General features: G+C 64.4%; 2 protein-coding genes across 4 annotated transcripts in view; both read left to right on the forward strand.

The window, feature by feature from the left end:
• The window catches only part of CARS1 (cysteinyl-tRNA synthetase 1), a 40,537-nt gene extending 25,087 nt beyond the window's left edge, over positions 1-15,450 (forward strand). The window contains exons 11-23 of one of the 2 annotated variants that reach the window (XM_032879747.1): positions 773-885; positions 1,360-1,488; positions 1,862-1,991; positions 2,163-2,266; positions 2,897-2,994; positions 3,184-3,373; positions 3,550-3,618; positions 5,618-5,699; positions 11,747-11,827; positions 12,397-12,464; positions 14,086-14,145; positions 14,572-14,655; positions 15,203-15,450. In XM_032879747.1, the coding sequence (XP_032735638.1) occupies positions 773-885; positions 1,360-1,488; positions 1,862-1,991; positions 2,163-2,266; positions 2,897-2,994; positions 3,184-3,373; positions 3,550-3,618; positions 5,618-5,699; positions 11,747-11,827; positions 12,397-12,464; positions 14,086-14,145; positions 14,572-14,655; positions 15,203-15,337 (1,343 nt within the window). In that variant the 3' untranslated portion in view covers positions 15,338-15,450. The remainder of the gene's footprint in view (positions 1-772; positions 886-1,359; positions 1,489-1,861; positions 1,992-2,162; positions 2,267-2,896; positions 2,995-3,183; positions 3,374-3,549; positions 3,619-5,617; positions 5,700-11,746; positions 11,828-12,396; positions 12,465-14,085; positions 14,146-14,571; positions 14,656-15,202) is intronic. The other variant, XM_032879749.1, reaches the window with a different exon arrangement.
• A 7,138-nt stretch (positions 15,451-22,588) lies between these two features.
• The window catches only part of NAP1L4 (nucleosome assembly protein 1 like 4), a 41,993-nt gene continuing 37,444 nt past the window's right edge, over positions 22,589-27,137 (forward strand). For both annotated transcript variants that reach the window (XM_032879751.1, XM_032879750.1), the window contains exon 1: positions 22,589-22,682. The gene's annotated coding sequence lies outside the window, so the exon portion shown is untranslated. The remainder of the gene's footprint in view (positions 22,683-27,137) is intronic.

Consider the following 27,137-nt stretch of genomic DNA (forward strand, 5'->3'; position numbering starts at 1 on the left):
GTTCCTGTTCCAGAGCTGTCTGCGAGGGGAAGACAGCACCCAGCGAAAGGCAGCACTGAGGCCACACTCCAGGAACCCACTGAAGGCCCTGGCGCTGCCCACACTCACCCGGTGGCTGCCTGAAGGGGACTAATGGCGGGGTTCGCTGCCTTGGCCGCCAGTGCGCTGCACAGGTCCTACGTGTGGTCCCGTCACCTGTGCTGATGCTTTCCCCTCACTCCCGCCCAACACAGGCTGGCCCAGCCCCAGCTGGCCCTGTCTGCCTTCCGGGGTCTTCATCCGGGACCCGAACTTGCCCAGGAGGAGCAGGGGTGTCCTAATTGCCACCTCTGGGGCCAAGGGGCCACACCCAGCAAGACCTGCTGGTCCTCAGACCCTGGGAGCCGTGCAGGCTGTCAGCTCGAGACTCCCCCCGCGAGAGCTGCCACCAGACCATGGCCTCACTCCTCCGACCCGAGCGCTGTGACTTACCTTAGACCCAGACCGTGGCTGTGAGGGGTGGGCGGGGAGAGGGGCGGCTGAGGGACCAGCGGCGGGTGTGGTTCAGGCCCTGGGGAATGGGAGCTTCCCGGGCTGGGGCAGCACCGACATCTGGTCGAGGTGAAGCTGTGTGCTGACCAAGCAAATGAGGAATTCAGAGCACCAGCTAGTAACCCCCAGACGTGGCCTTGCAGTGACATGGCTCTGTCCGGCAGAGTCCTGCAGGCAGGTCCGGGTGACCCGCTGGGTCCGGACAGGCAGCACTGGGTGACCCGCTTCCTCGTGTCTGCAGGTGACCTGAGCATCTCGGCAGACCGTCTGAGTGAGAAGCGGTCCCCTAATGACTTCGCCCTGTGGAAAGCCTCCAAGCCAGGCGAGCCATCCTGGCCGTGCCCCTGGGGAAAGGTATGCTCCCGGGAAGGTGTGGGTGGCAGGGGTGGGCGCCCTCACTGCTGTGGTGCCTGTCTGCCCTGTGCTGGCGGCCCGCACACCACAGAGCCTTGTGAGCCTTTGGGCACATGACTTCCCTTCTGGGACTCTGCCCGGTGCACCTAGGGAGCAGGTGGACAGACTGCCTCCGATGCCCCCGTGTCCTTGTGGCCTCAGACTGGAGGCTAGTCCATGCTCTGATGTCCCCGTGACAGTGGTCCCGGCGGCCCAGAGCCAGGGAATGGGGTGCGGGCACCTGTGTCTGGTCCAGACCTGGGCAGTTCTGAGAGTAACGTGGCTGGGACCCGGACAGCAGGGGCTCCCTGAGTGTTCATGTGCAGAGCATAACGTCTGTTCCGGTAAGGCTCAGGGGTTTTGAGGGTCAGGAGTGCAGGAAACTTGAAGGCCTGGGCTGAGAGTGGCCGGTCACAGGGTCGTCTGGCTCTGCAGGGGCGTCCGGGATGGCACATCGAATGCTCTGCCATGGCGAGTGCGCTCCTGGGGGCCTCGATGGACATTCACGGAGGGGGCTTCGACCTCCGGTTCCCCCACCACGACAACGAGCTGGCCCAGTCGGAGGTAGGCAGGGGCTGGGGCCGCTGTGCCCTCTGGTGGCGTGGTGGGGCGGGGGGGGGGGGGTGTCTTGAGATCCCCACAGTGGTGGAAGCAGCCAGGGCCGCAGCCAGCCAGGAGCTGGGCACAGCCTTACGCCCACATCAGGGGCTCTCTGCTGGGATCTGAACCCTTGTTGGGTCTGATTTCCTGCACAAACAGCCTGAGCGCTGGCAACAGACTGGTCTGGATTGGAACCGGTCGTTGCCGCTCGGCTGGCTGGTCCAGGGCCACCCCCGAGCCCCAGCTCGAAGAGGCAGCCCCCTCTCGTGCATCCACCGCGTGAACCGAGTGCCCGCAGAGCGCCCCGACCCCGCCCCCTCTGCCCCTTCCCGAGCAGGCCTACTTCGAGAATGACTGCTGGGTCCGCTACTTTTTGCACACGGGTCACCTGACCATCGCGGGCTGCAAGATGTCCAAGTCGCTCAAGAACTTCATCACCATCAAAGACGCCTTGAAGAAGCACTCTGGTAGGCCTGAGCCCCTCCCCCAACGTCTGAGCCCCGCCCCGGAGGCCCGAGCCCCGCCCCCGAGGCCCGAGCCCCGCCCCCGAGGCCCGAGCCCCGCCCCCGAGGCACGAGTGCCCTGTTGCTGGGAGGTGCCCTGGCAGTGGCCGACCCTCGGTGCTGTCCCCCTCCCAGCGCGGCAGCTGCGGCTGGCCTTTCTCATGCACTCCTGGAGGGACACGCTGGACTACTCGAGCAACACCATGGAGTCGGCACTGCAGTACGAGAGGTTCCTGAACGTAAGCCCCCCTCCCACTCTGCTCGGCCCCGGCGGGGTCCTTCCTGCTCCCGTGCCCACTCACCGGCACGCGGGATGGCGCCCCGTGCTGAGAGGGCAACCGGCCTGGCTCCCCAATCCCGAAGCCCCGCTGACCTGCTAGAGTCATGCGCCCACGTCCTCTTCTGCCTGTGGGGCGCGTTTCCTGCACACCTGCCAGCAGAGCCGCAGTCCCGGGCAGAGCCGCTGTCCCAGGCAGAGCCGCAGTCCCGGGCAGAGCCGCAGTCCCAGGCAGAGCCGCTGTCCCAGGCAGAGCCGCAGTCCCAGGCAGAGCCGCAGTCCCAGGCAGAGCCGCAGTCCCAGGCAGAGCCGCAGTCCCAGGCAGAGCCGCTGTCCCAGGCAGAGCCGCAGTCCCAGGCAGAGCCGCTGTCCCAGGCAGAGCCGCAGTCCCAGGCAGAGCCGCTGTCCCAGGCAGAGCCGCTGTCCCAGGCAGAGCCGCTGTCCCAAGCAGAACCGGCCGCTGGTGCGGTGTCGGCGCTGTGGTTTCTCTGGTGACACGTGACGGAGATGCGCTTCGCCACGGAAACTCTCTCAGACGCCTCTGGGGCAGAAAACTCTTTTATGGCCGTTAATCCAGATCTTCTGACTTCAGGAGTTTTTCCTAAACGTGAAAGGCGTCCTCCGAGCTCCCGTGGACGTGACTGGTGGGTTTGAGAAGTGGGAAGACGAAGAATTGGAGCTGAACAGGAGGTAGGAGATGCCTCTCCGGCCTGCGAGCGTGGCAGGCCCACTGGCGGGGAGGCCGCCCGGCACCGCGGCTCCCCATGTGCAGACCACGCCCAGGGCCTGCCGCGCCCGCGGGGACCCCGACCCGGCCGCCGGACACGCGCATGCACGTGCACTGTGTCACCGGCTGACGCGCCCGGTCCTCTCACTCAGCTTTTACGGCAAGAAGGCGGCAGTTCACGAAGCCCTGTGTGACAACGTCGACACGCGCACGGTCTTGGAAGAAATGAGGGCTCTGGTCAGCCAGTGCAACCTGTACATGGCGGCCCGGAAGGCTGCCCGGAGGAGGCCCAACCGGGCACTGCTGGAACGCATCGCCCTCTACCTCACCCACATGCTGAAGGTAGGCGGCCCTCGAGCTGCAGACCCCTGCGGCTCTTGCTAGGCTGCGTGTGCACAGGCAGCAGGCCTTGGCCAGGACCGTGGAGGCCTCGGGCGGCGTGGGCCCTGGTGTCTGGTCTCCGTGGGCCCCTCTCAGGACCTCCCGACACACTCTGGCATGTCTGTTTCTCTTTGTAGATCTTCGGGGCCATTGAAGAAGAAAGCACCCTGGGGTTCCCAGTAGGAGGACCTGGAACCAGCCTAGATGTGAGTAGAACACCCCTGGGCACAGAGAAGCTTCCTCTCTGGGGGCCACCCCACCCCTGGGAAACGGTGCCCGTGTCGAGGAGCACCGTCCTGCCTCCCACGCCTGCTCCCTTCCCATCCTCGTTCCCCTCCTGCACCAACCCTGGGGACATTGGGAGGCCCACGTTAGGTCCCACCTGCTGCACCGGACCTTCCGGACTGAGCCCCGGGGCTCGCCTGGACGTGGCTGCGGAATCGAACTGAACGTTGTCCCGCATGTGCATGCTCAGCCTCGCCCCCTGGCTGATGGTGGGGGCTGCCGTGTGCTGTCTGTGAGCTCGGTCCCAGCACAGCAGGCGTGGTGGGACCGACTTGGATGGCGCTGCAGCCACGTGGTTCCCGTGGGCTCACGTCCCCGCACGTGTGGATTCAGGCAGCATGCCGACCGGTGCGTCCAGTAGGGAGAAAGGTCCTCAGTAGAGGGCAGTGTCGCCTGGGACTTGCGGTTTCCGCTGACCCTCCCTCGTGGCACGTGCTCGCTCAGACTCACCTCAGACACTCCTCAGGCCTGGTCCTCAGTGATTCGATGAGAAGGTCTGCGTAGCTGTTTAGACGTAATTTATTTAAAGAACAACAGGAAGCAAGGACAAAGTAAAAAGACAAACCTTTTTTAGAATTCTGATTCTGGACGGTGGCTAGCGTGAAGATCTGCAGAGGGAGCGTACAGTGGTTCCCCAGGAACTGGCTTCCGACGAGGAACCAGCTCCTGTTAGGGAGAAGCCCTGCCCGAGCTCCGGGCCACATCCCTGGGGCCCCACTAGCCGTCGAGCTGGTTGGTCTAAAGGCACTAACCTTCCTCCGCGCTTCTCGGAAAGGAAACCTGCGGAGCTGCTGCGCTGTCTTGTACAAGTGACACCAGGTGTTCTGCTTCTTAGAAAAAAAGAAAGAAAACACTTGCTACGCTAACGACAGTCTGCTCTCAAGCTTAAAAACAAGGCTTTTAATGCAGTGGTTGTGTGGAGGCCTTTCTACATGGCCTCAGTGGACCCTTTGAAAGCCGTGTGTGGGAATAAGCAGCCGGGAGGCTGGCCCTTTGGGGCACTCCTCCTCCAGGCAGACCTCACAGCACGCTGGCTGAGGCCTCCATCCCCCTGTGCTGAGGCTCACCACGGCGGTCTTGGAGCCTGGTGGAGGTAAAGGGCAAAACCCCATGCCCGGTCCCCCTGCACAACCGCGGCGCCCCAGCCCCAGGTGCAGGATTGGGCCGCAAGAAGCCAGGTCACTCGCCAGCCTAGCTGGCTCCTGTGTGCACTGGTTATTACTCTTGTGACTGAGCCACCGGAGGACTGAAGTAGGAGGCAGGGAGAGACTTTGCTTAAAATCCTGCCGCAAAAATTAGGGAAGTTGGAAAGGAAAGATTTTATAAAATCATCGTTTCTCCAGTTTGGATTCTGCCGTCCTTGGCTTTCCCTTCATCGGGTTCGTGGTCCTGGGCCGTCTCTGGGTCAGTGCAGATGGTTAACTGCGGCCGGGTGTGGACGTGGCCGGTGCGAACCTGTGCGTGGATGGCGACGGTTCTGGGGACTCTGCTTCCTCTTGCGCAAGCGTGTGCGTGGCCATAGGTCAGACACAGGCTTGGCCCGGCTCCTGGTGCCAGCCTCCGCTCCCAGCCCAAGAGGGATGGCCTCAGCCTCCCAGAAGGCGGCCACCTGACAGACCCCCGCGTTGAACTGTTTAACTGTAGAGATGGGCTTTTTGTAACAGTCGGTCTGACCAGAGGCAAAACCGCACCTGTGGGCAGGTGCACAGAGCGCCCTGCAGAACCTGTCCGTCTGGGCCGGGGGTGGGGAGCTGCCTCCTGTCTCTGGCCCACGTCGTCCACGCGGGGACCGAGTGTTGAGCGGGGAGCGTGTCCCAGCTCTGGGGCAGCGCCACCCCCGCCCCGCCCTGCCGCGCCCGCGGAGCCCTGTCCGTAAACACAGGCCGAGCTTCTCTCTGAGCGCACCTGTTCTTCCCGCAGCTGGAGGCCACAGTCCTGCCCTACCTGCAGGTGTTGTCCGAGTTCAGAGAAGGCGTGCGCAGGATCGCCCGGGAGCAGAAAGGTGAGGCGCTTCCTCCTTGGGGCTTCTCACCCTCGGACCCTCTGTGCGTGGGGCTGCCCTGGGTGCCGGCGGGTGCTAGTGGCGCCTGACCTGGGGCACGACACCTGCAGCCCCCGCCCCCCGCATCACGACAGCCACCATGTCTGTCAACACTGGTGTCCCCCGCGGGGCAGGGCAGCTGCGTGGGGCCGAGGACACGTGTGAGAGGTGGGGTTTCTTGGCCTGTGCTATTCGGAAAGGCAGAATGAGGCCCCTCGGGGACCCCTGCCCTCCGTCCCCGCGGGGCTCATTTCCACTCTCGGTGCACCCATGGGCCTGTTCTTGTTTCCAGAAGTGAGCACGGGGAGCTGGGGGAGCCGTGCTGCCCCCACTGTTGTTCTGCCCGGCGTCGCCGGCATTCCTGAGGTGGGTCACTGTCGCATGTCCCTGGGGACTTGGAGAGTGCCACGTCGTCGCAGGCTGGTTTGGACGGGCCGTGAGCCAGACTGCCGAGCGCCGGCAGGCGGGAGTGCACATCTCGGTCTGCGCCCTGTGCGTGGCCACGGGGTGTGCTGAGCCCGGAACAGGCCGGGTCCGCTCCTCTACGCTCCTCGTGCACACGCGGCCCGGCCTCCCACGGGGGCAGCACCGCGCCAGAGCTCAAGCCTTGCCAGGGAGGGGCACGAGGGAGTCACTTGCTACAGATACCACGTGTCCCCTACTGTGCCGTGCTCCCTGCCCGACCTCCTGGGCAGGCTGTCCTGAGGGTGGTGCGTGCAGAGGGCCCGTGGGGCGCTCGGGGAGCCTCTGGGGGGAGCTGCAGCTTAGAGACAAAAGAGCAGGCCGGGGTCTGTCCCGGGGAGCGCAGAGCAAGAGGGCAGGAGGGCCCCAAGGCCTTGGGCCCCCACGGGGAGCCTGGGTCTGACGGGGTCTTCAGGCCTGGGCGTGGGGACTGGTTGAACAAGCATGGCCCCCTCTCTCCAGCACCTGGCACCCTCACTCTTGTAAAGCACTTGCGAAAGCCTGACGGACTCTGCCGGCCCCGTGCCGCCTCGGCCAGCCATGCTGACGGCACTGACGTCTCAGTCTGGGGGACGCCCGGGCTCCTCTTTCTGAATGTCCCCCTGCGGCACAACGTCCTTCCTGGCAGGTGCTGGCGAACGAGGGCCATCGGAGGCTCTGCACGGCCAGGCAGACCGCGCCGGGGGCTTGCACAGGCCCTCGGAGCAGTGCCCATCGACGGGCTTGGGGACTACTTTGGTTCTGCATCTCTTCGGCTTGCTTTTTCTTTCTGCTTTGATCTGTTTGTTGCTCAGGCAAACAGAGAGCCCAGATTCCCGAGTCGGGATGGTGGTAGTTGTGACTGTGCTGTGTGTGCCTTGGCCTCCTACAGTGCTCTCCTGCCCTGAGGACCGGGTGGAATGAGGTCATCCTGCCTGAGCCTGTGGCTCAGGAGCCACAGACCTGGGGCCCTGCAAATAGGGTGCCTTCTGAGAGCCAGAGACCCGGGGCCCATGCCCCTTGGGCTGCACAGACAAGGACAGCATTCTGGGCTGGCGACGGCTCCCGCCCCACAGCAGCACCGGCTGTGTGAGTCTTTGTCCTGGGCTGGCCCGGGACCCTGGGCTGGTCATGGAGACAGTGAGACACGCAGAGTAGGTCCCCGGGACCTGGGGCTCGCCTGGCAGGTGGGTACAATGCCATTTCCCCGATGCCCACCGTTGTGTCACCTCGAGCTCAGCCCTGCCTGGGAAGGATGCATGCCGGGGGGTTTTGGCCAGGAGAGGCTTGGGAATTTGGGAAGATGTGAGAAGAGCCAGGATGCGGGTGCGGCCAGATGCCCCTCTCCCCGGATTTGTTTCATTTTTGGTAAAACGTATGTTAATGTATAAAATGTGTCGTCTAATCGTGAGCAAGTGTGCAGCTCAGGGCACTAAGCTCGTTCACACTGTTGTGAGGCCGCGCCCACCATCCGTCTCCAGAACTTTCCACTGACCCAGATGGAGATTCCCATGAAAGTGACCCCCCCATCCCTCCCCCGGCACCCACCGTCCACTCTCTGTCCCCCTGAGACACCAACCGCTGTTCCTCCCCCAGCCCCGGGGCCCACCGTCCACTCTCTGGATGAATACTGACCCCCACCCAAGGACCTCCCACATGTGGAATCCTGCAGGACTTGTCCTTTCATGAGTGGCTTCTGTCACTCAGTGTCTGATACCCTCCAGGTCCGTCCACGTTGTGGCTGGTTCAGAGTTTCCTCCCTCTTCACGGCTAGCTGGTGCTCCCGTGTACCTAGATCCCATTTTGCTCATTCGCTTGTCCGCAGGCAGAGTCTGTGGCCTTTTGTGTCCTCTCCTGGGCCTCCCTGCAGTGACCTGACGGGTCTCCCTGTTCAGTGCCCAGTCTGTTCTGTGGCCCTGCCTGCAGCCCCGCCAGCAGCAGCCACCCCGGCAGACTCACTCCCTGCCCGTGACCGCACGCCTCTGGGTGCCCGAGCTCTGCGGAAGCCCTGAGCCCCAAGCCGTGCTGGCCCGCGAGGGCGGTGCCGACGGGGACTCTGCTCACCGTGTTCGCCCCAAGTGCTTCCGAGCTGCTGCTCGCTGGCCAGTGACCACAGGGCCAGCGCCTTCTCTAGAACCTGCTCTAGCCGGAGCTTCTTGGGGGCAGCAGGACCGCGAGGTGCTGGTGTGGCACACGTGGCCAGGGGCACACCCTTAGCAGCTGTGGGGCTGTTTCTCTCCTTGGACGGGCGGGCCCAGGCTGGTGCCTCTGCCTCTGTGGTCTCCCCTTTGGGAGCACTTGTCCTGCGTGTGCCCTGCTGCACGGGGTGGCCCCTGCTCTCCCGGGTCACAGCCCCTCCTCCCCCAGGGCCACTTCCCGTGTGACGGCCCTGCCCCGTCTCGGCTTCTCCCCCTGGTGGCGCAGAGCCGCAGACAGGATCGTCCCAGGGCAGACGCACCGCACAGCCTAGCGTAGCTGCCAGCCGCGCGTGGCAGTCGGTGAAGCGGGACCCAGCCCTGTCCCCGGCCCCTGCCCCGTGGTCGCGGCCACACGCTGGTACTCCTGCTTCTCCCTGCCATCCCGGAGGCAGCCCCCATCTCTGCTCCTGCTTTCGCCTTCGCTGTTGAGATCTGCGTTCTCCTTTAGGCTTGAGAACGGTTGACTGAATTCGTTAAAAACGTCCGACCAGAGATTTCCCTTTGAAAAACAAAGAGTCTGTTGAGATGAAATGCAGAGAACCCAGAACAGCCGTCACGAGAGCGGACAAGTCAGTCAGCGTTTAGTACGTTCAGGGTGTCATGCAAACACGCGAGCCCTTCCGCCATCCAGAGGAACAGCCGTGGCCCCTGGGCCCCCAGCCCGGCGCCCACCAGCCTGCCTTCTGTGCCCGCCGATCGGCCTGGTTGGGACGCCCCATGTCTGTGCGGCCATGCAGCCCAGGACTTTCCGCGTGTGGCTTCCTACACATCCCAGATGCTATCACCATACATAGCCAGCTCCTTGTCGGGGCAGCTAGGGTTCCCCTGGCTGCGAGCACACGTCTCGCGTGTCCAGGCCACAGCCGGCGGACACTTGGGCAGCTCCCACCTTGCGGCCGTTGGGGGGAGTGGGGCTCTGGACGTGTATGCCCAGTGCCTGCTGAGTCCCGTGTTCAGGGTTCAGGGCCGTCCCTAGGAGGGGAGCCGTGGGGGTCGTGGGACAGTCATGTGTGTGATTTTCTAAAGAAGCCCCGAACTGTATTGGACGGGGGCTGCCCTGTGTCCCCCACGCCCTCGCAAATGCTTGTTATTTCTGGCTGTAGGAAAATGACTGCTGTCGGTCCTGCCGCCCCAGGGGACCTCTCTGTGGGGCTTTGCTGCGTCCTTCCCTGACCGCACGTGGTGTGCAGTCCCATCCCTGCACCTCGTGGCCACGAGTGCCTCTTGTCTGGAGAGCTGTCCCTTCGGACCCTGTGCCTGTGTCTTGTGGGGTCGTTTGTCCTGTCCTTGTGGGCTGTGGGAGTTTATCATTGTGTGTACTGGGCTGGTCAGTTTGTGACTGGGAAGACGGAGGAGGAGAAAGTGAGCCCCAGAGAAATCAAAAGGTTTGGAAAGACAGGCAGTCGGGGCCAGTTCTGAGCTGTGTGGACAGGGCAGGTCTCAGGTGGTGGCGATGGCCACTGTCCTCAGCTTTGCACAGCCTCGCCCACAGGACAGATGGGCCTCTAGGGGTCCTGCCACCCAGCACCAGCTGACAGTCAGCTGACGGTGGTGACGGCGGGATCACTTTCCTTATGGTTCCCGTTAGCTTAGCCCAGTTCCTGCCCCGCGGGGCGCTCTGGACGGGGCGAGGGCAGGGAGCAGGGGTGGAGGGCGTCATCCCATCGGCTGGGAAGGCTGGGGAGGCACAGACGGCTTTTCCTTGAGCAGCGTTGGGAAGCGTGAAGCTTCCCAGCCATGGCCATGCTTCAGGGGTGGGGGAGGGCGCAGAGGTCTTCCGGGACACGTGAGTCGCTGTCTGTTCCTCATTCGTCTCTTCCACAGCGAGTGGCCCCGTGGGCCCCGGCCAGTGCTGCTGAGGGACGACGCACAGCGGCGGGCGGGGTGTTTCCCATCGCGCGAGGCCGGGGCGCACAGAACCACTTGTGTTGGGCCTGTGGTGCAGGTGGATGCCCGAGGGAGGGCTGACGACGTGGCCGACGCTGCCCGCGGTGTGTCCACGGTGAGACGAGGCCGGGCGTCAGCCCTCCTGTCACCGGACGTCCTGGTTTTGGGTGCCGTCAGAGCTTCCTGAGATGGCCTGCCACCCCGTGCCCTGTGATGGCCCGCCTCCCACACGGGCTTCCCCTCGGGGGTCTCGGCGGGCCAAGCGGCCTTCTGGGAGCCGGGAGGTGAGCCGGTCTGAGACCTGGCTTTGGGAGACCGCCATGCACAGCCTGCTCCCACACGTGGCCCCCCACGGCCCCTTGTAGCTGCACAGACGTCACCTGCCACTTCCCCGGTTCTTACTGCCACCTGGTCCGCTTCCCCAAGGGCAGGTTCTCACCCTAGGGTGTCCGAGTGAGGCCTCCGAGTGCTCTTGGCTCTCCGTGGCAAACAGACAGCCTTTCCCTGCCATGTGGCTCCCAGCCTCACATCTGACCCGCAGGGACTGTTGCGTTCAGGCCTGAAGGCCGCATGGGTGCTGTCTTCATCCCGTCCTGCTCTGTCTGCCGGCATGTGCCATCTTTGTGGAAAAGTCACTTACGAGCCCGTGAGATGGCCAGGCTGTGCGCCTCCTCCTGGGCTTCTCAGGCCCTCTGCTCACTCCAGCCACAGCTGGGGTGGCCGAGGCTTGGCGGAGAGTTGTGTGCCCGCAGTGGAGCCCATGCTCGCGGCAGTATCCCCCTGGCCTCTGGCCCTTCCCTACCCTGTGGATGGACTTTGCACGTCGGTGACAGATGCTGGCCTCTGCGGGCTTCACCCCAGCCTCCAGACCCAGTTCCAGCTCTTGCTGGAGACTTGTGGGTCCTGGGCCTAGCTGCCTTGCCAAGGACGTTTGGAGGAAGCAGGGGTGCAGTTCCCGAGGCGGGGGCTGAGGGGGCATGGGGCGCTACAGCAGGTTCTGGCCAGTCGGCACTGAGGTGCCGCCACGCTTGTCCATGCTGGGTGTTTCTCTGCACCGGGCAGTCCTGTCAGGGCGTGAAGAGCACAGGGGGCCTTTGCAGGGTTTCTGGGTGACCTCAGAGTGCGTGTGGCCTCGGGTCCCTGCGTCTGGAGTGTGTGACACTGCTACCTTTCTGGATCGCCGGGCCGGGGCTGTGGGGGGTGGACACCTGCCTGGTTGACTGGGGGTTTGGGGGGTTCTGAGCTCCTTTTCTCATTTCCCTGGACCCGCTGCCCACCTGGCTTCCTGCTCGGAATCCCCCGCAGCTGTGTGGGCTGCAGACGGGCTCTGCCTCGGAGCGGGGTCCCGAGGTGGTGCACTGTCAGCGGTGTGCACGGAGCCTGGGCCTCGGCTCCCCCAGAGCCTGCGGGAAGGCGCACGGTAGGCGCGTCCTGGTGCTGCCTGTGTGTCTGGTTGGACTGAACCGCTGTCTTCGTCCACAGTCCCTGAGGTCCTGCAGCTCAGCGACGCCCTGCGGGACGACATCCTGCCCGAGCTCGGCGTGCGGTTAGAAGATCACGAAGGTGCGTCCTGCTGACTACGTCTGGGGCCCGTCGTAGGGAACTGCGGGCACGGAGGGTTGGGGGGGGTTGGGAAGGATGCTGGGGTCAGGGGCTGGTTTTGAAAGAATTGCAGGACGGGGTCGAAGGTCCCTGGGTTTTTGTGCTGAGGAGTCCCAGAGCAGTACCCCCGTGGCCCCTGGGGTCGGCTTTGTGGTTTTCTCTCTAGCTGTCCTGGACACCTCCCGAGTCTGATGGGCATTTGGGTGTCCCCACCCCTGACCCAGCTGCATGTTCTTGCCGGGACACTGGCCGTCCTGCCTCGTCTGTTCCTCGGCAAACAGCTCGCAGGACTGCCGGCGGGTTTCTCCTTGTGTCTGTTGACATCATGGGGGTTACGGCTGGGCGGGAAATTATTAGATTTTAATACTCAGGTGACGTGTCGCATTTTATGACCTCTGGGCCTTGTGTCATGAGCGGCAAGGCCACCCCACGTTCCAGTTAACATGGAAGCCCCATGAGCAGCGAGGGGCCACGGGGGCCGCGTGGACGGGGTGGGGGCTGGGCCCCACCTCACGGACTTGGCTCTTCAGGGCTGCCGACCGTGGTCAAGCTGGGGGACAGAGAGGCCTTGCTGCGGGAGAGAGAGGAGAAGAGACGGGTGAGTGGCTGGGGCAGCCGCACAGTGACACGAACGGGAGACAGTGGGCATGTTACCCTGCGAGGGCTCCCGTGTGGGGCCCAGCATCTGCAGGTGTCAGAAGGAGGCTTAGCTGGACACGGGCTGTGGGGCAGGGCGGTCACAGAACAAGGTTTGTCTGCCAAGGGAGGCCCTGGTTTTACGAAGCAAGCCCCCGAGGTCAGGGGACAGCTCTTAGGAAACCATGTAGCTGACATGTTGACCGCAGCTTCATCTGTGGAAGCGGGGTGTCCCTTGTCCCTGCAGGAGGACCTGCCAGTCACACCTCCGTCTGCCCAGGAAGCTGGGGCAAGTGGCGGGGCCGGGCGCATGAGTACGCGGGCGGGAGGTGCGTGTGGGCACAGGAGCTCAGTTCACGAGACGGGCGCAGGGCAGGTGTCTGACCGCTGGCGCTGAGCCGCGGGCAGACCCACCACCGTGGGGCGTCCCCGGGAGCCAGGGCCCTGTCAGCTCCCGTTTCTGTCCCATTCGCTCCCCCAGCTTAGTGGCCCGTCCCCAGGGCCGGGCTCTCACCTCGCCCTGGACAGCGTACCAGGTGGCCTGGCCACAGAGGCGACGAGGGGCTGGCGTGCTTCCCACCACCCCGGGCTGGGTGAGGACACAAACGCCACTGCTTGCCACGCTCCTCACCCAGGCCCCTCTGCCCACGTAGCCGCACGCAGGGCAGAAAGGCAGACGGGTCTCTGAGGAAGGAGGCAGGGGATGGCCCTGCCTGGCGGGTTCCCACACGGGCCGCGGGCCACGGTGTATCTTCCCGCAGCTCCTGTCTGTCTGCCAGCGGGGCCCGTCCCAGCCAGCAGTAGCCGCCCCTGTCCCTGCCCGAGTGTTCCCGCCAGGGGACAAACCTGTCCTCACGCAGGAAGCAGCCGCCTCTCTGCCCGCTGCAGGCCTCCCCTGCGCCAGCGGCTGCTTCCCCCGAGCCCATGGCTCCTGCTTGCAGGACTTCACTCCCCTTCCCACTGTGTGGGCCCTGCCCTGACCTCACCCGGCCCCACGATTCTCTGCTCAGGCCCCACAGTAGCCTGTACCCAGCTGCCCACCTGACAGCTTTGCTGACCAGGATGTCCGGAAACCCAGGATGTCCACAAGGGTATCGGGACTGCACTCCCCAAACCTGTACCTCCTTCGTGGTGGCGCAGCTGGGGGCCTGGGCCTCCCCCCTCGGCTGCCACCCGGCACCACGTCCCTGCTCCCAGGCCGCCCCCCGCAGCCCTGCCCTGACTGCAGGTGGGGTGGGCTCCGGGCCTTTGTGATGCTGTCCCTGCTCACACACCTGACCGAGCCCCCCCGCCCAGCGGGCCTCACTGTTCCTTTGTGTCCACCGGGCCCCAGACCCCGTCACATGCCATCCGCTGCTACCACACGTCCGGAGCAGGCCCAGCACCCACAGGGGCTGCTGAGGGTCTCCCGGGGAGTGAGCGAGAGGCCCTAATGACCAGGGCTCCCCAACCCCCGTGGGAAGGCCGGTCAGAGTCCAGGTGAAGGCAATGGGGGGGGGGGGGACAGGCCTTGCTTTGTTCTACCTCCCGGCCCCGGAGGCCCCGGGCAGATTTGCCTCATGGGGCTCCCGCTGCTCCCCTAGGCTGAAGAAGAGAAGAGGAAGAAGAAGGAGGAGGCCGCCAGGAAGAAACAGGAACAAGAGGTAACACCCCATCTGTGTGGGGCCCCGGCTTTCCTGGGCGGAAGTGGACACTCGGACCCCAGGTCCTGCTCTTTGTGCCTCTCTCGGGCCCAGCGAGGTCCCCGCTCCCCCTGTGCCCACCGGCAGCGCCTCCCCGCCATGGCACCCACCAGTGCAGGGAGGCCCTGGGGAGGGAGAGGCCTGGCAGGGGAGCTGCCCCCCACGGCCATGGGCTCAGTGTCACTGGGGAGGTGACGGACGACCCTCGCACTGTTGGTGGGGATTAGGCAGGACCCACTGTGTGCAGCTGTCCCTCTGACCCGCTCTGCCCTGGCCTCACCCTCCCCGTCTTCCGTCACCCTCTCAGTCCCAGGGCTGGGCTGGGGGAGTGCGTGTGATGCCTTCCCCGCGCGGGCTGGGCTGCAGTGACCAGGGCTCTGTGTCCAGGCGGCGAAACTGGCCAAGATGAAGATCCCACCCAGTGAGATGTTCTTGTCGGAGAGTGACAAGTACTCCAAGTTCGATGAAAACGTAAGAGTCTCTTTTCTTTTCAGAACCCTGTTAGACCACGGAATCGGGGTTACAGGGACTTCCAGCCTTGGGCGAGCAGCTTTTCTGTTTGGGGTGCCATCTGCGGGAGGTGCCCTGAGTGCCCGAGGCAGCCTCCCTCCCTCACGGCGGCCGAGCAGAGTTGTGGCCTGGCTGAACTGAGCCCAGGTTGCCCTCGCAGCCCGGCCAGAGGTGTGCTGTGGCGGGGGGTGGGGGGCATGGGTACTGGCCCCAGACCCATCCGTACTGGCCCCCGCCCGCACTGGTTCACATGTGTGTTTCCCTCTTTCCTTTGCGACAGCCCTATCAGAACTGAGCCACATTGACCCAAAGGGGATCAGTGGCCTCGGCCCCAGGCAGGAGGGTGCCCCCCACCCCCAGCCCAGTCACTGGCTTCTCAGTGGCCAGGACAGGGGCTGCCACGGGGCCATGCAAAAGTGTGGCGAGTCTGTGTCCCAGGGCTGAGCCCAGGGGCTCCGAGAGGGGGGCCAGGTGTGCCCTGCTGACCCAGTGCTCCCCACGTTCTCAGGGTCTGCCCACACATGACATGGAAGGCAAGGAGTTGAGCAAAGGGCAAGCCAAGAAGCTGAAGAAGCTCTTTGAGGCCCAGGAGAAGCTCCACAAGGAGTACTTGCAAATGGTGCAAAACGGAAGCTTCCAGTGAAACCTCGGGGACTGGGCTCTAAGCCACCGGTGGCAGGACTTCCTGTCCGCATTCCTCAGTGACCGCGTCCCGGGTTCTGACCCTGTTTACAGCGGTGCCCGGGGCCTGAGCCCGGAACTCGGTGCAGAGAGGCCCACGCCATCGCTGGCACCGAGACCGGGGTAATAAAGATTTCCAAACAGCGAGGCCGGCCTTCCCATGTGCTGTCGGCCTGCCCGGTCAGCGCCCGCGCAACCTGCCTGGGGCCGCTGGCTCAGCGGGTCACAGCTCCGATGCTCAGGTCAGCGGAGCTGTTCCAGCCAGCCGAGAAATTTCTCCCCCGTGCAGATTGCTATCAGCTAATCTCTGGTGTGTGGGTGCATTTGGAGGTATTGAAGTAAGAGAAAGACGGGCTCCAGCTGGCGAGCCCGCTGGCCCCCACACAAAGGCCATGCGGCCAGCCCCTCTGTTCCTGATGAGTAAACACAGCGTTTGGTCTCCCGCAGCAGCGCCACCGCCCAGGGGCCCTGCCCTGCCCACCTCCGCACAGCTGCCCACCGAGATAAGGGGGGAGGTCACGCACACATGGCAGGTGGCTGTTGGTCACCGGCTCCCAGCGTGGGCACCGCCCTGCTGTGGCTGAGCCTCGCCCACCTAGCCTGACGGGGCTGCGGGCAGAGTCAGCAGTCAGCAGCCTGCAGAAGCCGGGCGCCAGGTCAGCCCCATGGCAGCAGAGGATGGACGCGCCAGTGCTGGATCATCAGGTTGGGACACGCTGTCCGAGTCTCACCAGGCCATGATGGCCGCACGGAGCCACCCTCCCCCCAGGGGTGATGTGGGCACCGTCCGGTTGTAGGCACCCTCAGCCCTTGGCCCCGTGACCCCCCAGTAGGAAACCCTACAGTCCACTCCCCGCAGTGTCGTTTATGGAACCGATGGGACAGCAGCCCGTCCCAGGCGCCTGGTGCGACTTGGGGGCACTGCCGACATGGGGAACACGTGCTTATGAAACAGGGTGGGGGGCCGCTCTGGAGCTGAGACCTCGACTTCTCAGCTCTGTAAACATGCGACGTACAAACAAACCAGTAAGATGACAATGCCCCAAAACAGAGCGAAACCTGTTGCCGGACGACAGATCACCCCGGAACTTAGTGGCCGGAAACCACAATCACCTCACTGTCCTCTCTGGCGCCTCTTGGTCGGCCAGGTGCCTTTTTGGCTCTAACCTTAGAAGTGACAGCGGGACTGCCGCCATCCTGCTGGCGAGCTGGGGGTCCCAGACACCCGCCACGCTCCATGGGATGCGGTGGCGAGGTTCCAGAACAGAGTGAGGGCCTGCGACGTCCCGCAGCCTCTGCTCCTGTGGGAGGCTCGCTGCTTTGCTCTGCGTCCGCCGTGGGCTCCTCGAAGGCCGAAGAGGGCAGAGGAGTCAGACCTCATTCCGGTATCCCGTCGTTGGTAGTGATGTTGGCGTTGTTGTTAATCTGTATTGTGGAATGAAGCAAATACTCCTGATGTCAGCCCCCCAGACGTTAAAGTCAGAGAAGAGACGCTAGCGTAAAAGCAAAGGAGTTAAGGAAAACCACAATAACGCCCAAATATGAATTAGAACCAACAACATGAACTGAGTCTGGGCTTCCTGGCTGTGTAGACGGAGGGCAGGCCTGGCTGCGGGAGTCCCTGGAGAGCCAGGCTCGGGGCTCAGTGCCACCTGCTCCCTGGAGAAACGGCCCGTTCCGGGCCTAGAGCAGAAGCACCAGGACACCCGAGACCTCTGTCCCCAAAGGGAAGCTCTCAGGGACCAAGGGGGTCGCGTCAGAAGGGAGGGATCAGGAGGGCGTCGTGCATGGTCTAAGAGCTGCCCTTCGGCGACACTGCTGACGACCCTGCTGACGTGCTAGAACTGGAGGGATGGGGCAGAGGGGGGTGCGTGGGAGTGAGGCCGGGGCGGAGGGGATCTGTGCTCTGGCCGGCACGACGGCACCACGGGGGGCACTTCAGTGAGCATCTCGGGAATCTCTACTGCAAGATAAACCGTCTCGGGAGCCTCCACTGACCAGGCCGGGGACAGCGAGCCCTGAGAACAAGGATTTGCTGAAATCCGGGCAGGTGTATGCCGTCCCAGAAGCAAGGGAAACCAAGAGATACTCGTCTGTCCCCGCTGCAGGTGGGTTTGCCTCCGCCTCTTCTTGGACTCCGTGACCTGCCAGCGGCAGAGTCAAGGCTGCCCCCACGGGGCACGGGAGCTGTACTCGGCCTCCAGCTGCCCCACTTCGCGCGCGGCGCCCACTAACGAGAGGGGAAGGACAGCAGGCGCAGAAAGCCTCCGTTCCGTGACCCCAGTGCGGCCCGACCCAGGCCAGGCCTGCCCACGGCTGCTGATGCCCCGGTGACAGCGGGCAGGAGCGGCTGTTTCCACCACGGCAAAGTGTCACGTTGCAGGTGGCTTGTAGGTCATGGGGGGCAGGGGGGGTGCGCTGTAGGCACGTCACCCTACAGCGCCAGGCTCTGCCGGCCCCCCAGAAGGGGACAAGCACAAGATCCGGATCTGGGCAGGGGAGCTGCAGGGGAGTGACCGGCCCCTTCCAGGGGGTGGGCACCTGGGCTGCCGGGCCACAGGGGCCACCGTGTCGGGGGGACGGACAGGAGGTAGGAGGCAGACCTGATGGCAGAGACGCAGGCCACCGGAGCCTTGCTGGGTTTGAGCAAACCGCCCTGGAGACCGTCAGGAAACTGGCAAGCAGACGGGGTCTGGGATGATACGAGGGAGATTCTGCTAGTTGTGTCCATGTGACCGTGGCACTTGTGTCTGCCTGTGTCCCCAAGGGGAAACATAGCAGGAGGCTGTTGGGCAGTCCACGGCAGCCAGAAACGCTGCGAGTGGGGGCCTCCGTCCTGATGTCATCCTCTCTGTTTTTCTGGGCGGAACTTCTCACGACCAAACGTCCTTTAAAGCTGCCAGGGAATGTTCTCGTCTTCCGTGAGGGACGGGAGCCCTGTCCTGCCTCCATGGGGACCAGTGAGCGGGAGGCTGGCCTCCGCCCTCACTGCTCGGAGAGCCAGGCAGCCTGGGGGGCTGGGGGATTGAGGGCCCGACTGCGGCCTCCATCAGAGTCACGACCCCCCGGCAGGTCCCCTTGGGTAGACTGGCGAGGAGAGTCCTCAGTGCCCTGCAAGCTGCAGAAGAAACCTCTGGAACAGTATGGGGTGGACATTTTTTTAATTTATGTTTAATTAATTAATTCACTGCTGACAACTATGTGCAAGAAACCTCTTCCCAGCCTCTGGGAGCCAGCCTCGTCTTCCTGCTTCTCCCCAAAGTGAAATACTTGGTGTTTCCAGTATAAAAATACCAGGGATGGTCGCCTGGGTGGCTCAGTGGATTAAACCTCTCCCTTCAGCTCAGGTCATGATCTCAGGGTCCTGGGATCGAGCCCTGCATCGGGCTCTCTGCTCAGCGGGGAGCCTGCTTCCCCCCTCTCTCTGCCTGCCTCTCTACCTACTTGTGATCTCTGTCTGTCAAATAAATAAAATCTTAAAAAAAAAAAAGAGAGAGAGAGAGAGAGATGGGCTTGAAAATAAAACCATGCCCAAAATTCCCAGGACAGACTGAGCAGCCCCCTAAGGCGGTCTCAGAGAGAACCTGTAAGGCTTTGGGGACAGTCTCCCAGACTCTCTCCTTCTGAGGCTCTGAGGCGTACAGACATGCTCTGCACGGGACACCCCTCTGTGCAGGGAAGAGGCAGCGCGGGTCATCCGAAGTCCACACCGTAGGAGAGCCTCCGGTCCCTGGTGTCTCCATGCGTCCATTCCATTGCAAGGCAGTGTGGGTGTCGCTGCCCCGTGGATGGACATGCCCCCGAGGCCTGGTCCCCTCCCCGCTGCCAGCTCCAGTGTTATTCTGCAATGAGGTCAGGCTGCCCTTGCCCGGGCCATTGCTGAGGGTGGGGCTGGGGGCAGCTGTCCCAGCGGTGTCTCTGGCACCTCCTCTGGGGATGGGGTGAGATGTCTACGTGGGAGGCCCCTGGGCCGAGGCCGATGAGGCTGAGGCCAGCAAGGAGCAGGAAGGGCGGGGGCCCTGGAGTGCAAACCCCTGAGGTCCCCATGGCTGGAGGCCACGGAGGACCTGCGTGAGGGGGCTGTCGTCAGGTGTGCCCAGCCCAGAGCTGGGCAGGAGCGGAGTCGGCTCTGGGAGACGTGGGAAACCCCACACCCCTAGGGGTTCTGGTCCCAGCCCTTCTCGGGCCTGGTTACAGTTAGCATCACTTGGGGACTCTGAAACAAACCTGTGCCTGCCCCACTGCCCCAATTCTGAGTTCACTGGAGGGTGGTGGGGAGCTATGGAAGTATGGAGAGCAGAAGAGCGGTGCCATCAGAGCCTAGCAGCAGGTTGGTCCACAGCGTGGAGGGTGGAGGGGCTGACGGGCACCCTGGGGACCCCCAGGCTGGAGGACTGGCTATAACCTCAAGCCAAGGACACGAGGGGTGCCTTAGCTGGTGGCAAGTAAAGCTTCCTGGTAAGGAAGGAACCCAGCCCAGAGCAGCTCCATTTGCTGGTGCTTCTGCTGTCCAGGGGATAATCAGGAAGGACCGCGTCTGAGAAGGAATTAGGAGACATCTGCACAAGGCTCTAGGGTCAGCAAAGCTTGAGTGTGTCTCAGGGCCTGGGACGGAGGCAAGGAAGCTGTTCAGAATGAACATGTCTTGAGGACGGAGGTGGTGATCTGGTCCTACCTTCTGGGCATGGTTCTGAAATGGGCCCCACCTTCATTCGGGGCTCTTGGGAAGCCTCTTAGCAGATCCCCAAAGCCTGTGGTTCAGAGTGGGGTGGTGTCTTCAGACACAGGCCCCCAGGTGCTGGGAGCTGGGGTCTGAAGCCGATGTGGTGAGACAGGGAGCCCACCGTTGCAGGGCTGCTGGGGTTGGAGTGGCTGGGTGCCTCACCCTGGATCCCCAGGGACTAGAAGGGTGAGGACAGACCCCTGAGTGGAGGTGGGCAATGGACAGGGTTAGCCCCTCAGCCCTGATGCAGAGTGAAGTCTCCAGAAACTCAAGGGCCAGGAGCAGCTGCCCCACTGGGAAACAGAGGCAGACTTCCCTGCAGGGACCACTTCCTGATCGGTGACCAGCTGGCCCGGGAAACGCCAAGTTTCCAGCACAGAGGTTATACTGGGTTGAATAGTATCCAGGCGGAGTTCTACAACGTGCCTTATTTGGAAACAGGGGCTTTGCAGGCATGATTAGTTGGGTTAGGATGAGCTCACACTGGAGTTGGGGGGTGCCTACGTGCAGTATGGCTGGTGTCTTCATCAGAAAAGGAGAGACACAGACACAGAAGCCCACGTGGTGACAGGCCGAGACAGGAGGGTCTGGCCACAAGCCCAGGGAGGCCTGGAGCCCCCAGAAGCTGGAAGTGGCAAGAAGGTTCCTCCCCTAATATCCCTGGAGGGAGTGTGGCCCTGCCCACACTCAGATTTCAGACTTCTACTGTCCAGAGCTGGGAGAGAAAACTTCTCAGTGTTTAAGCCACCCAGCTCAGGGTACTTTGTTGTGGCAACCCCAGGAAACCACTGGCAACATCCATTCTTGTCCCTTTAACAGAAAAACACATTTGCTACTATCTAAAGCTTCATCTAAGTCAATGCATCTATCTGTAACAGGAGCAAAGTCACAATGCACAGGCCTGGGCTGCTTTCCCCAGTGTCTGGGCCCACCATGGACCTAGGAGCTGGCTGTGCTGGCCCCTCAGAGGGTGGCTCAGGACGCAGGCTCCACAGTGGCTGCCCCCGGTCCTCCTGAGCACAAGGGCCTGTGGGGCCCAGACGTCATCTGGAGCATGGTGCCAGCTAAGCCGCTCAGAGAACAGACTTCTTAGGAGAGCCTCAGGTAGCAGGGTCTAAGGAACGGGCCCAGGCGCTGGCTCTAAGACCCCCACCCTTGACCTCAGGCACCTAGTCCCCTCCCCTGGCCAGGGAGGGTGGGGTCATCAGGACAGTCCACACCTGCATCTGGCTGCTCCCCAGTGTCGTTCCAGCTCCCCACCAGCTCTGTGATATGATCGCTACAAATGCCTGTGATTGACAGATGGTGAAACAGAGCCGCAGGCTGTCTGGGACACCCAGCTAGAACTGGGAAGGTCAAGGATATGGCCCCAGAGGTCTGACCCAGTAGCACCTGCCGTTTTACTGCTGCTTGCCACTGCACAGCCGGCAGGCCAGGAAGACGAGCAGGGCACACCTCAGTGTGCGCCGCGGGCCCAACGGCAGCCCCCAGCTCCTGGTACCTGTGCACCTGACACATGCAGAAAGGATCCCCGCCCTGTGATGGAGTTGGAATGAGGTCCCTGTGGTAGCTGTGATGTCGTGACTGGAGGCCACAGGAGCCACGGGAGAGGCCACAGGAGATGGAGACAGAGCCTGGGGGTAGGGAAGTGGCTGCAGCCCGAGACGGCCCAGGGGCCCCAGAAGTTAGAAGAGGCAAGAGTCCCCTTCCCGGGAGTCCTCCCGAGGAGCCCAGCCCCGTGACCCCTGGACGTCTGCCTTCCGGCCTCCAGAACCACGGGAACGTGTTTCTGCTGCTCCCGCAGCTCCTCGAGTTGTGGCACCTCGCGGCGGCGGCCACGGGAGAGCAGAGCCGCGTTCCCCACACGCTCCCGGCCGAGAGGGTCTGGGCACCCCCGCGAGCTGACCCCGGGCCCAGGGCGCAGGGCTCGAACCGGGTGCCCGGCCCAGCAAGGAGCAGGGCCCGTCGGCCACAAGGCGGGGCCTGGGCCTCGCGCGGGCAGGAGGGGCGGGAGCTGCGCCGACACGGGTGGGGAGAGCGCGCCGCGCGCGAAGCCGGGGCCACAGCTCCGGGATTCGGGGAGGGCGGGCGGCGGGGACGCCGGGGGGCCGTGGGGCCCGCGCGCGTTGCTGGGGACGGCCCTGGACTGGAAAAGCACCGCGGAATCGGGAACCGGCGGGAAGGGCGAGGCGGGAGCGGGGCGGCCGCGGTGCCCTCCGCGTGTCCTCCGCGCGCTCCGCCCCTTAAAGAGGCGGAAGGAAGGCGGGCGCGCGCCGCCCCAGACGTCACGCGCCCGTATTTGCATAGGGCTCCGGAGTCTGCGAGGGACGCCGCGTGACGTCCCTTACCACCGCGGCCTCTGATTGGTTGTCTCCGGCGGCGCCGAAGCGTATTCGACTTGCGCCAAGCCCGCCCAACCGCCTCCCGTCTTGCTTTTAGGGGGCGGGGCCAGGGGCGTCGGCCAATGGGAGGCGGTGTTGTTGGTGGCCACGGCGGCGCAGCCTCTGGAGCGAGCGAGGCCACCGCCGCCGCCAGTGCCGCAGCCGCCACAGGCGTGAGGAGCGGACGCGAGGCGCTCGGCCGGGTAACGGCGCGCTGGGACGGCGGGCGGGGGCCCGGGGCCGGGGCGGCGGGGGCCTGGAGCGCCGGGCGCGAGGCCCGGGGCCGCCGTGGGAGCAGGCCTCGGCCGCAGGGGCGGGGCGCCGGCGGGGAGGCCCGCGGGGAGGCCCGGGCGGCGGCGGGGAGCGGGGCTGCGGCGGGGAGCGGGCGGCCGCGGGTGACCCGCCGCCCCGCCCCCCTCCCCGGCGCGGTCCTGAAGGTCAGGAGGCGCTTAGTTCCCGCGTGGCGGTCCGCCCGGCCGGCCCGCGTCGTGACCCCGAGGGGAGCGGCGGCCGCGGGCCCCCTTTGTTTCCGGGGCGCCGGGCTGTGCCTGCGGGAAGCCGCCCTGCGGGGCCGGCGCCCGCGTGTGTCCTGCAGCTCGGAGACGCCGGCGGCGCCCACGTCGGTGCGTTTCCGCGGACGGCCCGGGGCCGCTTTCCCGAGCGCGCCCGCTGCTGCGCGCCGGCGGAGGGCCGTGTGGCGGCGACGAGACCCGCCGTCTGCGGGGTGGGGGGCGGGGTCCCCGGGACGTGCGGCTGCGGGTGTGCACCGCCGCCGGGCGGCCGAGGGGGGGGCGCGGCTCGCACGTGCGACCCGGTGCCTGCCGTCCCGGCCCCCGCTCGGAGGCCCCGGGCGCTGGCCCGCCGGTGATAGGGCCCGTCCGAGGCGGCGCCGCTCGCGCGAAGCTGGCCCGGCGCTCCCGCGCCCGCGAGGAGGGTGAAGAAGTTCCGCGGGGTCGGCTCGGTCCCACCCGGGAGGGGTTGGGCCCGGCCACCGCGTCCCGCTCCGGTCTCTGGGGCCCTCCCGAGCGCTGGGTGCGTCCCGCAGTGGAGTCTGCGGACCGTTCCAGCCGGCGGTGTGGGAGGCCGGTGCGGGAGGCCGCGGGCGTCCCGGGGGCCTGGCCAAAGCCGGCTGGCGGCGGGAGGCCGGGCCGGAGAAGCGGCCGGCGCGTGCAGGTCTCCGCGTCCCAGTTGGTGCCGCGCACTGCTCGGGCCGAGGGAGGCTCCTGCTTTCGCGGCTGGGATGGCGGATCCGGCGCGGTCTCAGAGGGTCGCTGGAGCGGAGGCCGGTCAGTAGGAGCGCCGGCGGCGGAGTCCGCTGCCCGGCACGTTGCGGGGACAGAGGGACCCCGCGGCTGCGTCGCTTTGGGTTGTGGCTGGAGTCGTGGGGCCCTTCTGGCCTGCTGAAGGCCGGCGCCCTCCCAGCACTCGTGTCTGGCCCCGCGCGGCCGGGTGCTGCCCCAGCGGGCACAAAGCAGCGTCCGGCGCTCGCGTGGGCTTGGCACTGTCTGTGCACAGCAGCCGCGGCGGTCGGCGAGGCGGTCTCCCTGCCCGCGCGGACTCACCTGCTTGGAGCCACTCGCAGGCGGGCCCGAGCGAACCTGTGCGCTGGGCTGGTGGCCCGGGTCGCGCGCACGGCTCGCAGCTCTGTGCACTGCCGTGCGGACTACCGACCTCTCTGTGCTGTTCTGGTGCGGCCGTGTTTGCCTGTGAGGCCGCTGGCTGCCCGCGTGGAGGAAGGACCCCCAGCCGGCGTGCTGGTCAGTGCCGCGTGTGACTTCCTACCGCAGCGAATAGGGACGGCTCTGGCAGCCCTTGGCGCCGGCCCACGTCCGTGCTGTGAGTGCGTGCTGAGCAGCCAGGGCTGGGGCGCATCCGCGGGCTTGTCTCCTCTGCAGCGGCCGGTCGCGTTGTCGTGTCCGGTGGAGGTGACTGCGGTTGGGGAGGCATCAGGCCGCGGTAGGGTTTAGGATTACTGGGTTTCGGAGGTTTTTTCTTGCTTCCTCTTTGTTGTCCGCAGTTTTAAAATGGTTTAAGACTGTTTCCAGAAGCTTGTGTTGTGCTGCCAGAGGTCTTGCCCGAAAACCTGACCGCGTTTGGCCGGGAACAGTAGTTCCGGTGTCTGTGGGCCGGAGCCTGCTCGGTGAGACGGGCGGAGCCGCCGAGTGCCGGGGCAGTGGGGAGGCCTGAGGGCTCCATCTGGAACTGCTGCCTCGGAGGCGCTCACGAAGCAGGAAGCATGTTGGGCGTCCGCGCCACAGGGTAGTGACCACGCAGCGTGGCCGCTCCGCCCCGGGGACGGGTCCTCGCAGGACGTGGCTGTCTGCCGGCCTTCCCTGCGTCGTGTGATCTCTCCTGGGCTGGCAGGTCCTCGCGTCCCCAGGCCGTGTCCTTACCCCATGGCAGAGCCTTGGCAGTGGGCAGCGCGCAGACTGTCGAGCGGACCGCAGTGGCAGAAGTGTGTTCGCGACAGCCGCTGGGGGCTGCCTGCTGCTCTCTCGGGAGGGCGGGGCGGCCGTCCTTTGCCCTGTAATGTTAGTTTCACGAGCAGTCCGCGGCCGGCGAGCTGCTGTGTTTTTGCAGCGAGCCCGCTGTGAGCCCGCGGTGGCCGGTGCTGCTGGGTCTCCGCTGTGTCGCCTTCCGTTTCCTCTCAGCGGCGCACTCCACGGCTGTTGAAACTAAACGTGCTTCCGTTCTGGGCTCGCGACCTCTGTCCGCACGGTGCGGTCCAGTGTTACGCGGAAGATGAGACGATTTCCATCAGGTTTGGGGTGGGGAGGTCCACCGCGCACCTCAGACGTTCACGCACGAAGGTCGGGAAGCGCAGCTGTAAGGAGTAACTTCCCGCCGCTGCTCTGCGTAGGGAAACAGCTCTCGGTGCCGCGTCGGTGCGCCTTTGTCTGTGCCGCACTCGGTTCCAGGTCCCGGGGCACCGCGGCGCGCAAAGCGCAGAGCCTGCCTCCGTGATGTCCGTAGCGGGGGACGGAGACAGATGAGGTTGGGGCAGGTGCTCTGGAGAAGAAAGGTGGAGGAGTGAGGACTAGGGTGGGCGTGACTTTTTGAAAAGACTTTATTTAGAGAGAGCGGGAGGGAGGGAGGGAATCTCACGCGGACGCCGTCCCGGGTGCGGAGCCGCGTGCGGGGCTCCATCTCAGGACCCCGAGATAGTGACCTGAGCCGAAGGGGACGCTTAACCGACGGAGCCCCCCACGCGCCCCAGTTGTGGTTTTTAGGTGGGGCGGAGAGGGGACGTCTCAGAGCAGCCAGACTTTGCAACGCCGGAGTGAGGGAAACTTGGAGACGGCGGCCTCGTTTCGTCTGCACTAGTGAGCCGCGGAGAAGACGGGGGAACCTGGACTCGCGGCAGCCGGAGCCTCTCTGCCTGAGGAGAAACCGAGCGTCTGCTCAGGGAAGGGAACTGAGTTTTGTATTTTCTTCTGGAGAACCGAGGGCTTGGTGTCTTGCCAGCTTCTGAAGACGCGGTTGGTTTGCTGTTGTCTGGTGGCCCTTCGGGCTGGCAAGCTCGCCTGACTTCCTCCGGGGGTTCAGACGCTCCGCGGAGAGACGCGGGTGTGGGGGGCACCCTGACGCGGCTCAGGGGCACGCAGGGACCCCTCAGCTGCGAGTGACAAGCAGACCGTCTGGCCGCTGGGTCCTGCGCTGGCTCCGGCGGTTGCTCACTGTCCCCGTGGGACTTGTTCTTCGGTGGGAGGCAGACGTGCGGTGTCGGTCCGTCCTTCAGAACTGGTAACGAAGCAGTAAAGCACGTGCAGAGGTACCGATCCCCTGCATCTCAGCGCCTGCCTGTAGTGCCGCACTGTCTGCTTGTCTCCGTTCACCCGTCAACGAACACACGCTTTTTTATCTTACTGTTTTAAAGATTGATTTGAGAGAGCGACAGCCACGCAAGTCGGGGAGGGGGACAGAGGCAGAGAATCTTCAAGCTGCCTCCTGACCTGGCGCTCCACCTCACTACCCATGAGATCGTGACCTGTGCCGGAACCAAGAGTCGGACGGACACTCCGTCCGTGAAGCGACAGCCTTTGGCTCAGGTCGTGATCCCAGGGTGCCGGGATTGAGCCCTGCGTCTAGCTCCCGGCTCAGCCGAAGTCGTCTTCCTCCTTTCCCACTCACCCTGGTGGTTTTCCCTTGCTTGCTTTGTCTCTGTCAAATAAATAAAATCTTTAAAAAAAAAAAAAAAAAAAAACTTTTCACAAATGTCCAAAAGAAAAGGAGAAACGTATATTATCAGTTATCATGCCCAGTTGAAATCAGTTTGAGTCCAACTTCAAGACTGTCTTTAGGAGCTTAGGACCTGGGCGGTCTTTTTGCTGAGAGTGAGGCATAGTGAGCAAGGACACTCCCCTTACTGGAGAAACTTAGGTAAGAGTGTTGGTTGTCTGCGTTGGACGTGTCTTCACGCGTTTGCTTGCCTATCGAATCCGACCCAGTCACCTTCTGATGCTCCGGAGCATGATGATGGGCTGTGTAAGAAATCTGCCGGTCAGGGCGGTACCCGCGAGAGCCGCAGCGTCCTGGGGCTTCCTGTGTTAGCCAGGTTGTCCGAGTGGAAACACTGGGGTTTCTTGCAAGGGGTATGCTGACCTTCTTAGATTAGATGGTTCCCTTGTCCTTTCTGATGTGGTCTTAAGCTAAAGCAT

The sequence above is a fragment of the Lontra canadensis genome, unplaced genomic scaffold (assembly GCF_010015895.1).
Source record: "Lontra canadensis isolate GAN:19392208 unplaced genomic scaffold, GSC_riverotter_1.0 scaffold66, whole genome shotgun sequence".
In the NCBI taxonomy this organism is placed as follows: Eukaryota; Metazoa; Chordata; class Mammalia; order Carnivora; family Mustelidae; genus Lontra; species Lontra canadensis.